The sequence below is a fragment of the Ziziphus jujuba genome, chromosome 11, assembly GCF_031755915.1.
Source record: "Ziziphus jujuba cultivar Dongzao chromosome 11, ASM3175591v1".
NCBI classification, from domain to species: domain Eukaryota; kingdom Viridiplantae; phylum Streptophyta; class Magnoliopsida; order Rosales; family Rhamnaceae; genus Ziziphus; species Ziziphus jujuba.
In genome coordinates, this window is record NC_083389.1 from 5,933,287 (window position 1) to 5,950,827 (window position 17,541).

The 17,541-nt window shown below is 34.0% G+C and overlaps 3 protein-coding genes across 7 annotated transcripts; 1 reads left to right on the top strand and 2 right to left on the bottom strand.

The window, feature by feature from the left end:
• The first annotated feature begins 490 nt into the window (after positions 1–490).
• On the top strand, positions 491–4,049 carry LOC107431625 (UDP-URONIC ACID TRANSPORTER 1). The gene is made up of 4 exons (XM_016042591.4): positions 491–1,181; positions 2,053–2,156; positions 2,721–2,949; positions 3,607–4,049. The coding sequence occupies exons 1-4, from the start codon at positions 738–740 to the stop codon at positions 3,751–3,753; spliced, it is 924 nt and encodes a 307-aa protein (XP_015898077.2). The 5' UTR covers positions 491–737; the 3' UTR covers positions 3,754–4,049.
• On the bottom strand, positions 3,871–11,908 carry LOC107431623 (putative calcium-transporting ATPase 11, plasma membrane-type). Of its 3 annotated transcripts, none has more exons than XM_048464953.2 (8): positions 11,738–11,908; positions 8,761–8,815; positions 6,712–8,648; positions 6,462–6,620; positions 5,981–6,152; positions 5,562–5,860; positions 5,005–5,348; positions 3,871–4,601 (listed from the first exon to the last, which is right to left on the bottom strand). In XM_048464953.2, exons 1-7 carry the CDS (start codon positions 11,906–11,908, stop codon positions 5,049–5,051), a joined length of 3,093 nt encoding a protein of 1,030 aa, XP_048320910.2. In that variant the 3' UTR covers positions 3,871–4,601; positions 5,005–5,048. The 3 variants fall into 3 exon arrangements, with proteins under 3 accessions (XP_048320910.2, XP_048320909.2, XP_024935318.3); XM_048464952.2 differs by having other exon boundaries at positions 3,871–4,451; positions 8,755–8,815; XM_025079550.3 differs by having other exon boundaries at positions 8,755–8,815.
• Positions 11,737–17,462, bottom strand: LOC107431626 (uncharacterized). 3 transcript variants are annotated; one of them, XM_048464954.2, is made up of 4 exons: positions 17,327–17,462; positions 16,652–16,983; positions 15,745–15,931; positions 11,737–11,978 (listed from the first exon to the last, which is right to left on the bottom strand). In XM_048464954.2, exons 1-4 carry the CDS (start codon positions 17,438–17,440, stop codon positions 11,961–11,963), a joined length of 651 nt encoding a protein of 216 aa, XP_048320911.1. In that variant the 5' UTR covers positions 17,441–17,462; the 3' UTR covers positions 11,737–11,960. The 3 variants fall into 3 exon arrangements, with proteins under 3 accessions (XP_048320911.1, XP_024935319.1, XP_015898078.1); XM_025079551.3 differs by lacking the exon at positions 11,737–11,978 and adding an exon at positions 14,322–14,461; XM_016042592.4 differs by lacking the exon at positions 11,737–11,978 and adding an exon at positions 14,480–14,822.
• Between the last annotated feature and the right edge of the window lie 79 nt (positions 17,463–17,541).

Here is a 17,541-nt window from a genome sequence, read left to right on the forward strand (position 1 = left end):
TAAAATTATAAAAACAAAAACACTATATTAATATAAAATTCTCTGTATAAAAATATATATAACTTTATTTTTTCCCAACAAACTAAGATGATAAACATTGCCTATGCCATGTGAATCATTCTACTTGATCTTTGTATATACGGTGCATTATTAAACGAAAGGATATATTCTACCCAAAAAGAGAAAAAAACTTAAGGATATATATAAACAACGTATTCATGGTGTACAAATGGTGTATTCACTATTTTTTTTTTTTGGTACAGGAAAAATAAAACATAAGGCATATTTACCAAAAAAATAAAATAATGATTGAAATATATATTTTTACGAATATTGATAAAATAGAATAAAATGAAAAAGTCACTGTGAAGAGGGCCCTTCTATAAATTCAAAAGATTGGAAGGACTCACCAAAAATAGACGTTTCCTCTCTTCCTTACACCTTGCAGTTGCACACATCCCCAAACTCAATTTCCGAACATTAACACACATCATTAACATAATTCGAACACAGGACTGAGACATTTCTCTAGAATAAAAATAATAAATAAATCAATACATATAAACAAAAAAAGAAAATTAAGTAGAAAAAAACAAAAAAACGCATAAAAAAATAAACCCATTTCCATTGAAGCCCAGACTAGAGCTTCCTGAAAACAAACAAATCCAAGGCACCCAACTTTGCATCAAGACCAAAAAAAAAAAAAAAACAAAAAAAAAAAAGAATTCTTTGGAAAAATGTCCTCAAAGAAGCAAGCCCTTTTCATATCTTCTCTAATCATCCTCTGGTACTCATCCAACATTGGAGTCCTCCTCCTGAACAAATATCTGCTCTCCAATTATGGGTTCAGATTCCCAATCTTCCTCACAATGTGCCACATGTCTGCCTGTTCCATCCTCAGCTACATTTCCATTGTCTTCCTCAAGATTGTGCCCCTCCAGATGATAAAATCTAGGTCCCAGCTCGTCAAGATTGCAACTTTGAGCCTTGTCTTTTGTGGGTCTGTTGTTGGTGGCAACATTTCCCTCAGATACCTAGCGGTGTCCTTCAATCAGGCCGTGGGTGCAACAACGCCGTTTTTCACTGCTCTGTTTGCGTATTTGGCGACCTTTAAGAGGGAGGCTTGGGTTACGTATGGTGCACTTGTGCCAGTTGTTACCGGAGTGGTGATTGCTAGTGGGGTATGTTTTATTTCGTTCATTGGATCATTACCCAGTTTTGAATTATTGGTTATTTGGTTTTTTTTCTAATATATATATATATATATATATCATTTGGGATTATAACAAGTTTTGATTCGATTTTGAGTATAAATATAGAAACTTTCTTGGTGTATCTTGCTGTGATTTTGTGTAGAATGTGTGCAATCTTTGTTTACTGACTTTTTCAAATTTTTTATGTTTGAAAAAATTATGCTTGAGCTGTGTGCAATGTGTTATTCCAGATCTGGAATTCTATTATATGGTTTACTGAGTGAGTGATGGTTTCTGCTGCTTTTGCCAGATCTCTGGCTGTTTCAAATTCTGGGTCAATTCTTTTACGCCTTTTATATGCAATGCGTCTAAAAATGGAGGTAAAAGTTTCTAAAAATTATGGCACATTAGCTGTTTTTAATAAAAATAGGATTCTGGGCTGAAATGCAAAAACATGCTAATGTTATGTTGAGATAGAAATCCTGGTCCTGGATGGATTAGCATAGTAGGAAAATCTTCTATTAAGATTCTTGAGTGTTCAAGAAACAATTCTGCTGCTGAAAACACTGAAAAAAAGTTTCCACTTGAAATGTACTCGTAGAGGAAGGAAAATCGTTTAAACAGTTATTCTCCTTTCTTGGTCATTTTGCTTGAGCTTTCTTGGATGATGACTGAAGTTGGTGTACTCCAATCTCCAATGTGACTACCATGCGATTTTGGTAAAAGAAAGCTCTTTGGCCTGGCTGTAATGGGGCAAAAGTTGGGATATGTTTCAATTTATCGTGATTTTCTTTCTTTGTTTTATACTGTATTATCTTTCTTGTTTCTGTGAATTTATAGAACTTTTTATTGGTGGTAGGGTGAACCAAGTTTTCACTTGTTTGGGTTCGTTATGTGCATAAGTGCGACTGCTGCAAGGGCCTTTAAGTCTGTTCTTCAGGGTATCCTACTTTCCAATGAAGGGTAAATCCTCATTAGCTTAGCTTTACAATCTCTCACCGAGCATTTCTTTGCACTTTTCATTAAGCAACGGTAATTTACGATTTAAGATCATTGAAGAAGGCATCCTTCTTCCTCTTCTCATTGTTATTTTACATGAATTGCAGTTATAAATAAATTGCACCGAGTACATTTCTTTCTTTGATGTGCTGACTTAGAAAGGTGAAATATTATGTATTTCATCAATATAACGCAAAAATAGGAAAAGGAAACAGAAATGGGGAGTTGCTGGACTGGAGACTCAGAATACTAATTCTCAGGAACATATCTGTGTAGCAGAAACTCTTGAGACAGTTTTGTTTTTTATTTTATACAAGGACCTATTTGCTTTTAGTAAAGACAGGCTTTTTCTGTTCCTATGACTATATTGGCAGTATATTTCTGCATTTGCTACTCTTTTAATGAAAGGAGTAACTGCAGAGACTATTTAAGTCTTTAAGTTACTTTTGGTCTGCTTTGTTCAATTTGGAATCTTTCTAAGAATGTTCTGGGGTTTTCTTACTCCTCTGTTTTAACTTTTATTTTCAGGGAGAAGTTAAATTCAATGAATTTGCTGCTATATATGTCGCCAATTGCTGTTCTAGTTTTACTGCCTGCGGCACTTATAATGGAGCCGAGTGTCTTAGATGTCACTTTAGAGCTTGGAAAGCAGCATAAATACATGTGGTTACTTCTTGTGGTTAATTCAGCAATGGCCTATTCGGCTAATTTGTCGAATTTCTTGGTGACCAAACATACAAGTGCACTCACACTCCAGGTTTGACAATGTTTCCTCATTTTCCTTTTTCTTAAAGATTATTCTTTGAAACAGTTGGGCTGATTGCGGAACATGTATTGAACTTGAACCAGTACCACAAGTAAATTCATGCATTGACATTTCATTTAAGTTCTCTCATTATATCATTATCAAATTTCTATCAAATATGTGAAAACTGATGTGATAGAATATTATAATTGATTAACCAACATGTTAGAATAAGCAATAAGGTGGATTTCTTAACAAATAGAAGCTAAAAAGGGGAACTCCATCTATAAGAAAAACCATATAATCAGGCTGAAGGTGAAACATCATATTTGTGTTCACACATTTGTGTCAGCATTCTAAGATAGCATGTTTTGTAGAAAACAAGGGGGTTTAACTCCTGCTGCCAGAATTCCCTTCTGCACTATTCTTAACCACTTTATCGCTGTGTTGCACAACTTGTTGCGGAATTGGTGAGGGACTTTTACTCCTTAGCATTCACCAACACTGGTCCCAAGTTAAAAGTTTCATATAAGACACCTGACCTTGCCAAATGAATTTAAATCCAATAGAACCAAGTTTCTATCTGTTTGACTATATTCTCTATGTTATGTTTCACTGCTTTTCGAGCTCTGAATCCTACTTCTGAACTGAAACGATGTTAATGATCAGGTATTAGGTAATGCAAAAGGTGCTGTGGCTGTTGTTATCTCTATACTTATATTCAGAAATCCGGTTACTGCTATCGGCATTGGTGGGTACACCATAACTGTTATGGGAGTTATTGCATATGGAGAAGCAAAGCGGAGGTTTAGATAAAGTTATCCTTGTACTGACCAAATTTAACCCATTGTTCTTCCAGTATTTTACTTGAAGAAGGTAGTGGAGAGAGTTATCTGCAACTAGATTCTTGGTAGAAAAATTGTTTTGTTGAGAGAGAGAGAGAGAGAGAGAGTTATTTCATTGTGGTGTTGTATTTATTATGTCGAAAGTTAAAAGGCGACCACATTTTTCAAAATAATTCGTTGTTATCATCATTTCCTATCTTACACGGGATAGTATTGTAGTATTATAGTTTATCATTTTTTATTTCCATATTATTATTATTTTCTCAATTGCTCTTAATATGTTATATGGTTTGTCGTGATTTTTTTTTGATTTGGTAATTTCTTTAGCTGATTATGTTTGTGATTACCGAATTCTGTTATTATTGTTATTTAACGTTAACAATAATAAATCTTATTTTATCTATATATATATATATAAGCAAAATAAAGATAAGACTTGTTAATTTGATAATCTGAATCTCATTTTGCCATTCTGTTACATAATCTCATTTTGCATGGCTGTTACTAGGCATCTCAAAGTGCCTTGAGACACTTGAACAAAATGACTTAGCAGTTCAATTGAAAGCTTCAAACTAAGCACATTAGTCCATCTCTTCATTCCAATCTGTCTTAACCCAAAAATGGAGGTATGCATAACATGATGAGAAACCTGAGACGTTTTTTCCTATCCTGCGCAGAATTTCAAGAGCATAAGATCTGTATCTCTTTCACCCAACAATGCATAGGAGTCTCGATTTCCACAATGAAAGCAAATTTCCTTTTAATACTAGTAAGTTTGAGGACTACTTAATGGTCGTACAACTTTGGAGATTGTGCTCTCTGGTAGAAAAACAAAACACAAGTGCAGTAAAAGTTTAACCAATGCATTAGAATACACGAACACAAGTGAAAACAAACAAATTCAGAAGTAATATTTTCAATGAAGTTCAAATTATATTTCTTGGTGTTAACAACAGGCCTCAGAAATTTGCTTCAAAATGGTTGGTGTAATAAGTTCATCAAGAAAAGTTATTTGCATATAGTGAAGTGTTTTAAGAGGAAATATTAAAAAACTTCAATTATGACCTTCTGTCTAGCATCAAAAGGGAAAATTTAGGTGTCTTAGAAGACTTTACATCTAACTACCTTGTTCAAAAATCTTCCTCTTAACAAAACAAAAATTCAAGACCTTAAAACAAGTCATTCTACTATCAGTCAGTGCAGCCACTAAAAAGTCATCTACCTTCTTTGGTCGAAATAACGTTAACTGTTTCCTTGCCCCTGTTTTTAAGCCAATTCTGGACCACTTGGGAGCGCTTCATAGTCATCATGGTGTTTAGCTGTAAATTCAACAGGGATGCACTTGAGGACAACTGCAACTGGCAAACTAATTGATCCAATTATAATGCTCAGCAACCATAATTCCCAGCTAAGTGGCACAGTGCTCGCTAGTGTCCCCAAAAACTCAACTATTATCACTTGGAAGACTACTGTGCCAACCATAACACCAAGGAATACCCAGCTGTCAAACATGCCACGGAATATATTTATCTTCTCTATATCACGGCTATTTATCTCATTAAACACCTGCAGAAACAAACACAAAAAATAAGCATTATACTCGGCTGTCAATTATACAATTAGATATTTTAATTCAAGTAGGAAAAGTACTTTAAGAAGCTCCAAGATATAAGGAAGACAATGCAAGGACTAGACAAGAACAAAGTTCTATTTGGAAAGAAGTATCCTAAGGTTTTTTGATAGTGAAATTTGAATAGCTCCTTGTTTGGTAAAATGTACCTGGCAAAACACAAATGAGTTGAATATCACAGTGTTGAGAACATCAGTTGCATCTGAGCCAGCAAGTCTAAGCAGCTGCTTCCCATCGAAGTTGAGAATTGCAAGGACAACCAGTTGATAAATACTCTGACCAATGATATTCCTCCACATGGCCTTTGTAATGAAGCTTGCACCCCTTGCTACCGGCTGCCTTTTCATTAGTCCATCATGAGGAGGTTCTGTAGCTAGTGCTAATGCACCAAGAGTGTCCATAATCATGTTGACCCAAAGCAATTGCACAGCAGTAAGAGGAGCAGATCCTATAACAGTAGAAGAAATTTTGACTCGTCTATGTATATAAATATGTGTGTGTGTGTGTTGTTGTTGTTGTTTTTGTTTCTGTACTTGCTTGAAAAGATACAACCACCAGACCAACAAACCTGAGATGCATGCAGAGACAAAATTGAGCACCAAAGCAACAACATTAACAGTCAACTGGAACTGGACAAACTTTTGAATGTTTATGTACACCGCACGACCCCATTTTGCTACATTTACAATAGTTGAGAAATTGTCATCCATTATGATGACATCAGCATTTTCTTTTGCAACCTGCAAAATATTTCCATGTGAATATAGGTTAAAAAAAGTATGAGATTAAAAACAAATCAAATCACTCAGCAGCATAGTGGAAAATACAATAACCAGAGCACATTAGTTCATACAAGATATCTTGCTGATAGTTTTAAATTATTTGCAATAGTTGGTTTACGCTGTATTCATGACACAGATTTTATACAATTCTGTACAACAAATATATACAATATAAAGGCCATCACCAAGTGGGAAAGCGTAGAAAAAAGTGAGTCAGAGAAGACAAAACAATAGGAAATACACTTCCAAAGTAGAAAATACACATACCTCTGTTCCTGCAATGCCCATAGCAAGCCCGATGTCTGCCTCATGCAAAGCAGGGGCATCGTTGGTCCCATCTCCAGTCACAGCCACAACCTCGCCAAACATACTCCTCAAATTCGTCACTAATTTATGCTTGTCCAGCGGCAAGGACCGGGCCATTACCTGTACATTATTAAGCATTCTAAAAGGTTGAAGCATATATATTATCCATGATTAAAGAATAAAATTTTTAATGGAGTAATCATTTAAAAACCTGAATTCTAGGTATAATTTCTTTCATCTGCTCAGGAGACAGATTACGAAATTCCGTTCCTTCAATAGCCAAACCATCTGGTGTTAGAATGCCACATTCTTTGGCAATTGCCCTAGCAGTGTTTATGTTGTCACCAGTGACCATTCGAACAGTTATTCCAGCAGCTAAACAAGTTTCAACAGCATCCTTTACCCCAGAGCGCACAGGGTCCTTGATTCCAACAACTGCTACTAATGTATAGCCATCATCAGGGATGCTGAGTTCATTTGTAGAATCATCTATATCTTGGAAAGCCAAGCAAAGAGTCCTCAGAGCTTCAGAGGCAAAAGAATTTATAACGTCACTGATATTCCTTTTAAACTCCTCAGATAGATGAACAGGTTGCCCATTACAAACAACAACCTTGTTACACATTCCTAATATTATTTCTGATGCACCTTTGCAATAAGCTTGCATCCCACCATCAGGACGAGCCACAAGCACGGACATTTTCTTCCTCACTGAATTAAAAGGTTCGATCTTAAGTATCTTCGAGGCTGAACGCTGGGCATCAAAATCGCCACCCAAAAGCAAGCCAAATTCTAATATTGCTGATTCTGTAGGTGTTCCAAAGATTTTTACTTTCCCATCCTCTTTGGCAATTTCACAACTGGTATTTTGAAATATAGTTTGCAGAAGGATGCTTAAAGCATCTTCAGATATCTCTGATTTCACTATGTCTCCACTCTTATTATCTTTTACCTCTATAGATTTTTCACATATCCAGATTTTATTAACTATCATATGGTTTGTGGTTAATGTTCCTGTTTTATCTGTGCAAATACAACTGGCAGAACCCATTGTCTCACATGCAGACAGATGTCTTACAAGTGCCCTTTCACTCATTAATTTATTCATCGCAAAAGCAAGGCTCAGTGTCACTGCCAGTGGTAATCCTTCAGGAACTGCAACAACTATTATAGTCACTGCAATAGCAAAGTAGTTCAAAAGTTTAAGTGCATCACTTGACGACCAGCTAGTAATCTCATTGTGAATTAATTTTTCCACCAAAAATCTTCCTGTCAATATCACAAATGTCAGCACAGCAAAAGCCAAACCAATTTTACCAATAATTGTAGCAACCCCGTTCAGCTTGACTTGCAGTGGGGTCTCATCTTCTCCTCCCTCGCTGAGAGTTTCCATCAACTTTCCCCATTCAGTCCTCATGCCGACTGTTGTTACCAACATTTTCCCTGACCCATCCTGCACTTTGGTTCCAGAAAGAAGAAAAGGTTTTTCATCATGCACATTAACAGGCTCACTCTCACCTGATAAACATGATTCATCAATCAACAAACAGTAACCTGATATAAGAATACCATCAGCAGGAACTAGGTCTCCAATAGACAAATGAACGATATCTCCAACAACCAAGTCATAAATGGAAACTGTTTGTCTTTTCCCCTCCCTGGTGACTTGGACAAAAATCTTTTTCTTTTCCTTGTCCAAATCCCTGAATTGTAAGGATTGCTTATAGTCACTGATAGCAGTGACCATGACAACCAACAATACACTGAGTATGATTCCCAAGCCATCATACATGCCCTTTGGCCATCCTTCAGTGGCAATTCCTACTCCTATAGAGACCACAGCACATATCATAAGGATAATTAATGTCAAGTCTTGTAGAGCTTCCCATACAAACATAAGAAAACTTCTGGATGGTTTCTCTGTATATCGGTTGAAGCCAAAAATCTTTTGCCTAGTTTGTATATCCTTATCACCTACTCCATAATCCAGTGAAACAGATACTTTCCGTGCAATTCCCTCACCTCCACCTTGGAATTTCAAGGCCCTACTATCATGGCTACGTACAATAGATGCTAGTTCATCTGGATGAATGCTAAAACCTGCTTCTCTAGCCTCTTCAGATAGGGTGTATTCATTTCGTCCACCAGCTACATAACACAAAGATGCAGACAGATAGGGAACAGATTGCAATTAAAGAAAGATACGAGGATAAACAAGAATCTTTCAGTGTACATAGATATTTAGAAATTATACCATTACCATCGATAAACTGCAGAGCTGCCTTTTGAACATAGAGAGCAACTCGTATTTTTTCCTGATATAAAAACAAAGGTTAACAGAGTCGAAATGCCAAATGTATGAAAATTTTTAAGAACCACGTTAATAAATATCCGAGAACCCATCGTAACGCAAGAACCTACATATTCAACAACATTACCCTTCAAGCTGCTTTATTTTTTAAAGGCACTTGTGTAAATATGTATTTAAAACAAAAAATAAAATGGCCCAAACATTTGTTGGTATTAAGATAACCAGTCCCCGAGTGCAGCATAATAATTGACGGTCTAACCATTTAATGCTATCCCACTTGAAACACTTGAGTAATCTTCCTAGGCACATAAGTTTCATCAGAATGTCTTCCCTTTTTATTACAGATTTTAAATTTTCAAATATAAACTGAATATATATTAATATATGAAGATCAATTATAGTCCTATTGCCTGTATGTACGAAAATGTAAAAATTTACATGCAAATGTAAGACCATTGCAGCTAAAGTAAAACTTAGATGGGAACGGTGGGCGACACTGCCCATATTAGCAAAAGTTGATAGGATAGATATATCCTCGTTATCTATATCTATCCTATCAACTTTTGCTAATATGGGCAATGTCGCCCACCTCTTGGCGGGGATAACGCCAACGGTAACATTTCTGTCTAGCATAAATATATATTTATTGTTTTACCAAGAAAAAACCTATAGAACTTGTAACACATGTTGGAAGTTAATCTAGTTACCCTTCAGAAGACTTAAAAAAAAAATTCAAAAATATATAGATTGTCATTAATTAATAATCTAGTTGATGTTTCGCATCAATTTGAATTCAAATGCTAGTTGATCACATGTAACAAATAATTTTAACATATTCTAATTTCTATGAGAAAATTTCAAGTCAAGGTCATTTTTTCTTTTAATGAATGAAATAAACAAGGAAAAAAAATAAAAAAATCTATCATCACTTGACCCGCTGCCATTAAATGCGCATAACGTGGCACATGACAGCAAAAACTTAAAAGGAATAATTGATCAACAAAGAAAAGCTGTAGACTTTCACATAATTTTAGGAAAAATATATATATAAGTAGGAGTGGGCAAAACCCGATCCGACATGACCAAACTGACCGACCCGAATGATTTGGTTCGGTTTGGATTGGATTTAAGTCTTTAAACGGGTTGGTTCGGTTACGGATATAAAAAACCCATTATGTTCAGTTCAGGTTATAGGTTTGAAGAAATTTTACCCAACCCAATCCGAACCAACCCGATTCATCTTACATAATATATTTTATGATTGAAATTGCTAATTAAAGGCCTAAAAAAACTTTATATAATTTTGGTTCAATGTGTAAAATTTATATTTCAAAATAGCATAAATAAACTTGTCAAAAAAAAAAAAGGTATAAATAAAAAAGTTTGGGCCGAGATCTAACATGAAACCCTAACCGATCCAAACCGTAAACCCAACCCAAACCGACCAATAGCTATCAGTTTGATTCGATTTTGGATGGAATGTAACGTTTAGTTCGGTTTGATTTTGTACTCAACCCAAATCAAATTGATCGATTCAATTTAAAAAAGTCCATAAAATCGAACCGACCCACACCGAAAGCATCCAAAATACATACATAATATTTATATTAAACTTTCCCGGTAAACTTTCTTGTTGCATGGAATTAAATATGACATCAACACGGAAAGATTCTCGAAAACTTTATAAACCGTCTCTCCACAATGATATGTTATAAAATTAAATAAAATAAATCCGCGTGACAGCTGACACGTATTAAGAATGCGCATTAAAGAAATATAAAAAATATGCAAGTGGGCCTAACACTACGTGAGGAGGAGAATAACAAAACAGAGGAGGAAAATGACAGCCGGCCACCCAAAAGATCTGTCATTTTCAAGTGTTTTAAATTCAAATTTCTGGACTTTTTGTTTTACTGTCTACACCAAACGTAACTTCCTGGAAGTTTCCTCCCATAAACCATTATTCAGCGAAGAAGTCAAAAAGTAGCTTTGTTGACTCCTAGCCACATGTAGCAGGCTGATAACCTAACCCTAGCCTTTTTATTTATTTTCTTAAGTGTTATTACTTCCGTCAAGAAGCATCATATCTTTAAATAAGCCGGTATTTTATTTATTAGGACACTTTGCCTCCGCTCCCTGGACTTACAAAAGGCTAATCTCACATATCCAGACAGATCGTGCCACGACATCAACAAAGCCTAGAAATTTAATTTAATTTAAATCGGTGGCCCATTGTAAGATCAGCAGGTCAAGCTTACGAATCCCAGATGCTAAACACCATTTCTATTTTTGGAAACTTTAAAGGCCTTGGGTCCGCAGATAGACGCCTAACTGTAAGGCTGGTGTTTTATGTTTGCCTTCCGAGAAAAACAAGGAAACTTCTTATTTATGAAATAAACGAGAAGATTACAACATTAACTTCGCTTCTATATTTTCTTGGGTAATATAATTTAGCTTCTATTAGCGTGACTATATGCTTTTTTTTTTTTTTTCTTCAATTTGTTAATATTATTATTATTATTACTTAGAAAGCCCAAGAATGATATATTAAAATCGTCAATGGAGCAAAATCAAACAGAAAAAACCAAATCATACGGATAGTACGACTTCAAATTTGACTTTAAACTAAACTAATTATAAAAATAATAAAAATAAACGGAAAATAAAAAAAAGAAATCTAAAAGCTAAAATCCTTTCTCTTTTCCTACTTTTTCATAACAACCAAACCGCAAAATCAGATTTCAATTTTTTTTTTTTTGCTTTGATTTTTGGTTTCCGTTCCTAAAGAAAAAGATCGTAAAACCACTAGATTCTCAAATTGACGTTTGCAGATCTAACAACCGCTCGCTCAGTCCGGAACAATCAAACGCGCAAAAAATAAATGTGATTGAATTATTAATGAGAGAGAGAGAGAGAGAATGGAAACCTGGATTTTCTGCTTCTTCTTCTCGACCTCAAACCGCTTGTCTAGATCAGGAACAAATCGAAACCTTCTGCGGCGATTCTTGACCAGCGAGACGGCGGATCTCCATCTCCTCTGAGCCTCTAAGGAAGGGTTTTTGTGATCCACATCGAAGTCTTTCAATAAATTTTCCATCTCTTTTCAAATTTATTTTTCCAAGCAGCCAAACAAAAACTCCTCGACTTCGTTAGCAGTGACAGAGAACCTGACACCAGACGAGCACAGGAAACAGTGCAGCGTAAGTGGGCAAGCAAGAGGCCCTTATTACTGTACGCACCGCGACGTATTCTTAAAAACACAAACGTATAAACCAACTCAGTGACAGTGCCTCGCTTATATGGTAAGAGGCAAGGGCCACCACTGCAAAGTAGGGATAGGACCACCCAATGAAAGTCAAGATATGTGTCCACCAAAATAATATATTTATTGCCTCCCTTTTTTTTTTCTTTTTTTTTTTTTCATTACATATTTTGCAAATAATATAAAATTGTTCAGTAAATTTTCAAATGTTGTTGTGCCTTGGGAACGAAACAATTCTAATGGAGCCGTTTATGAGGCAATATTGGATTGAATTGAATTTGTTTTAGCCCAAAAAAAATAAAATAAAGATGAAAGCGTTATTTATATTCAAATATATTTAAAAAAATCAAAAAAGAGCTGCAAGGGTTGTAAGGCGGCATGATAAACTATTCAAATAATTTATATCTTGTCTCTGTATTCAGTTTAGTATGTAAGATATGTGGCAACCTCATTGTTACTTCTGCAAGGAAATATTTAATATTTAGACTATTTTTTGTGGTAGATCATATAAATAGATGTAAAATCAAAACAAAAGGGGTCAAATTATATTTTCTAATAACTTTCCACACTGGAATCCTTGTCATGGCTTTTAAACCACACAAAAAATGGCCTCAATTTTGAAGAAAAATTATCTTATATTTTACTTTACCTTTATGTTATTAGAGTTGTGGCTTTGATTTGTGAACAAAGATATGACATAAATATTACCCAAAAAAAAAAGATATGACATATCAAAAGATTTTTTTTTTCTTCTTTTTTTTTGCATTGTTTTCTCCATTAAAAGTAATAGAAAGTTAATACGAGCAGTCAGAGAATATTTTGAAATGGTTTATTGAACTCCACTTGGGATTCAGCAGAGTCTCTCCTCGTCCTTATTGTACTCTCTAAGGAAGTTTTTATTTTTATTTTTTCCTACTTTACTTTGATAATGTTTGGTTGTAAGTATTTTGTTTGATTTCATTAATTTTTCCCTTGTGTTTTTTACTGTATTTATTTTAAATAAGAACCATGAAAAATTGCAACTTCTTTTTTAAATAGAAGCATCTCGTTATTTAAATATTGTTCATAAAGCATTCTAAGAGACTCTTTAAATGTATTATTTTTTTTTATTTTAAAAAAACAACATTTAAAAAATTCCTCTAAATTTTTTATTTTGATTTTTTAATATCAAAAATTGGTTTGGCTCTCCAAATGAGAGCTATAACCACTATTTATTTCAATATTATATAAATTTAATTAAATATAACATATTTTTCTATGTTATTATTATAATATTTAAAAGATAGATAACTCATATAAAAAAGAGGGATCACAAGTAAAACAATAAATATTTATAAAAAATTTGTTAGAGAGTATTTTCAAATTTTACAAGTTATTTTAAAAAGTTATTTTAAAAAATACTCAAGTATACTTTTTTATCTTAAAAAGTCCAAATGATGCTTTTACTGGTCATCATTAAGAGTTAAAAACATTTAATTATATATTATTTTTTATTTTAAAAAATCAATTTGAAAAAATGCACCATTTTGAATAGCTATTTAAATTATTGAGTAGTATATGAATCAACAGATGATAGTTATTAGCGAAACACAAATAACATTTTACTAAAATATTGGACTAAGACATTTTTCTAGGGACAATCGTGTATTTCCTTATAATTATTGTGAATTGTGAATATAAACAACCTTCTCATACCTTTTTTTTTTTATTATTATTTTTAGTAACTAAGCTGACATAAATAAACAATACATGTCTTTTCAATAATGAAAAGTAGATTGCAAAATAAATATTTCATATAAGTAATATAATTAGTTTTTTTTTAAATAAAATATATAATTAATTAGCACCAAATTTAGTATTCCCAAAATTTCATAATCTTTATAGTTTTATCACAATTATATTATTGTTTTTTAATTTTAAAAAATAAAAAAAATAAATAGATAACTTATGAGTATAATTTTTTATAAACATAAATTTAACTGTACTTTAAATAAAACTATAAAGTCTAAATAAAATTTTTTCTATAACAAATGGGCATATTAAATGACTATTTTGTTGTTGTTGTTGTTGGGGGTAAAAGTATATTAAATGACTTGGAAAAAAAAGAAAAAAACAGAAAAAAAAGAAATTCTGTTTCAACTTACACGGCATGGCAGATTGGCAGTCCCCTTCAAGCTGGCGAAGTAGACCTGAGCAGGTAGGCTATTCCCACCAAGCAGGCATCCCAAACAACTTTGGAACCACAAATAATTATGATAGAAGTATATGCCACGGCATGGCAATAACTTATACTTGGTTTGGTTATACGGATTTAACTCGGGACCAACACAAATTGCATATCCTCCATAGCTTTAGAAGAAATATAAAGAATTTTGACAACACGTATTTCTACGAAAAGCAATTTATCAATCAATTTATAATCAAAAGCAAATGATATTTCATTTTTCTTAAATCAATCACTTAAAACATAATTATTTATTGAATTGAGTTGTACTGAATTATATTAAATTGTAAAAGCAGTTCGGGAATCTAGCTATAGTCGTATTTTGACAATTTTGGTTGAGTTCAAACGACCGACAGTCTTTGTTAAATATAAATATGTTATAATTTATACAAAGATACAAGTTAATCCCATGTAAAAACAATAAAAAAATGGACTGGACCAGAAAAAAAAAAATGGAGATGATATCGAATAAAGGACCCCTTGTCTTCTTCACATTGGATACTTTCCAAATAAGTTCTCTTCAGGCTATTCAGACATTTACAAAGAAATTTGTAGTTAAAAACCAGAAAAAAAAAGAAAAGAAAAAGATGCCAGTGCCAGCGGGGGGTGCAAGGTCTCTAATTCTATCAAGCAGACAACAACTCTCAAACAAAACTAAAGAAATCCGATTTGAACCAAATCATGGTTATGTTTCTACAAATTAAATTTTGCTTTTAAGCATCAGTCCTATGCGTTTTGAATCATGCATTTTCAGCATGTCCAGTCATTACTTTTAACTCTTTATAAAAAGCTAATCCACCGAATATGATTCTCCAACTCTGAACGACGTGCGTCCTACCAGATTGACCCTTTTTTACAAAGATTTAAAAGTTCTAAGAATATAGACCGTTTCTTTTTTCTCTTTTGATTTTCGAACACAGAAGCTTTATCAAGCATATTATTTTTCTTATTTTACCCCAAAAAAACAAAAAGGCATATTACTTTTCGTTTTCAACAAAGCCTGCCTAGCTATCTCATATTAGACGCAAACATGCCTTTTTTTCAACATGGCCAAGAAAGTGAAGGAAAGGAATTTTACTTCTAGATCATGCGATAACTCGGTCCTAGTTTCATTTGGAAATACAACCAACATGGATTATAATAAACAAAAAACAACCAAATAATAATTATAGCACAAATTAAGGGGGGAAAAAAGTTAACTATTTTCTAAGTCCAACATTTTCATGGCAATCCACAGCTTTAAAGAAAGAGCAAAAAATATTCACCAATCAAATTTACGAGTGTATCCAAAATAAATGCAATTTCTTTGTCAAAAATGTACCATTGCCTCTTCAGTACTATGAATCACCAAATTTTTAACTCAATTTACATAATCTACCTACTGCTTTTTTCACAAAACAATTATTTGTGTATTGACACGGAAATGAAAAGCATGAATAATTCAAACCTCCTGTGATTGTGATGATCTGCCACTTCCTTTTGCGACCGTAGAGTCTAGTTTCTTTAACCAGTTTACGTATTGCCCATGCTCCTTTTTGTGTAGGTGGTGAAGTAGAAAGTTGGTAAGGCCTTCTCCAATACCCTTAGCTACTAAGTATTCCTTGAGTGCATCTTGTAATTGAGGATTCAAATGGCTACCATAGACGAAAACAAGATTAACATGTTACTAGCAAACCCCTTCCTCCAATCCCTCCCTTGCTAGAGAAAGTGAGAGAGAGAGAGAGAGAGAGAGAGAGAGAGAGAGAGAGAGAAACAAAAACAGGGTAGAATAGGAAAAATGAAGATCACTTGGTTAAAAAACCGACTTTAGAGCAAAAAAGGAGATCTTAATGTAACCAGTTATATGTAAAGGACAGATAAAAAGTGCTTAGTGATAAAAAGTGGTTAATCATTAAAAGTAACAGCCAAGCTAATTGCCGAAGTTGCTTATGAAGTCTACGATGATCTAAATTTCATATAGCCCTATCTACCTTTCTTCTATGGATGCCCGATGCCGAAAGTAAAGACTCACTAGCACTATCATACTCACATTTTCTTAAACAAGTATGCATTAGGTAAGAAAACCAGTTTATAGAAAAACATTCTTGCCTAACTTTCCTATAAAAGCTATACCTAACTTTCCTATAAAAGCTTTTTTGAATCACCAATGAGGCTAAAAAACACATCAACTCCTATTTCTATGCTTTGTTGCTTACGACATACAGATGCACATGTAAACATAGTTAGTTTGTCATCGACATTGTTTAACCATAGACTTAACCTCACACAATAACATAGCAACAGTGAATAATAAAAATTCGAGTTACAGTGGAAAAGCAAACAACTTAAGTTGGTCTTATCTGCCAAAATTTCACCTGATTATGGGGCCCCTATAGGCAGAAGGGTTGATATCAGCTGATTTTTGAAGATAATAGGCATTATGGATGTCAAAGTCCGACCCATCACTGCCTTTCTCAGAAATTTCGCAATCGAAGTGTAACATAGAGCTCAGGCCAGGCTTCTTTAAACATACCTTCATCAAAACATCCCTGGGAAATACATACTCCCTTCTAAATGTGAATGAACCCAATAGAGCCGAAACAACAACCTCCTCACCCGCAGCCAATTTTCTCCTCAAGACCACATCTTGGGACTGCAATGAATCCCAGTCCACCACAAAATCTCCTAGAGAACCACTTTCCGTATTCTACAACCATGTAAAATGTATACAGAACTCAGAAAGAAGAAGCTATATAACAATGGACAAAAGAACACGGACCAACCCAAAAACTAAAACAAGCACAGCCACTATATTCACATATATATATATATATATATTTTCTTTTTTCCCCTTTGGGTAGATGTACAAGCAAGTCAATGGGCACTATATCTAGTTTGATAAGCATTAAAAAAAAAAAGGAAATATGTTGAATGCATTATTTCATACAAGAAACTACACACAGCATCATCTCTCTTTACTGACGAAATTTAACATATATTACATCAAAAATACTATTTAAGCAAGAAATTACGAAGAGCAAAGGCGGAACCTGAAAGGGATTGGCGGAGAGCTCGTGCCTAATCTCAGACTGCAAGACCTTGAGCAGGTTTAAATCCTGAAGAGCCTGACGACCCTTGCCCACGATTGCACTCACCTTTCGCATTCTGCCTCTTTTCTCTTTTTCCTTTCAAAATCCCTCCAAGTGGGTTAGAGCATGGAAGCTTGGCTTGAAACTTGGATGGCGTATCTAGACCCCCGCTCTGT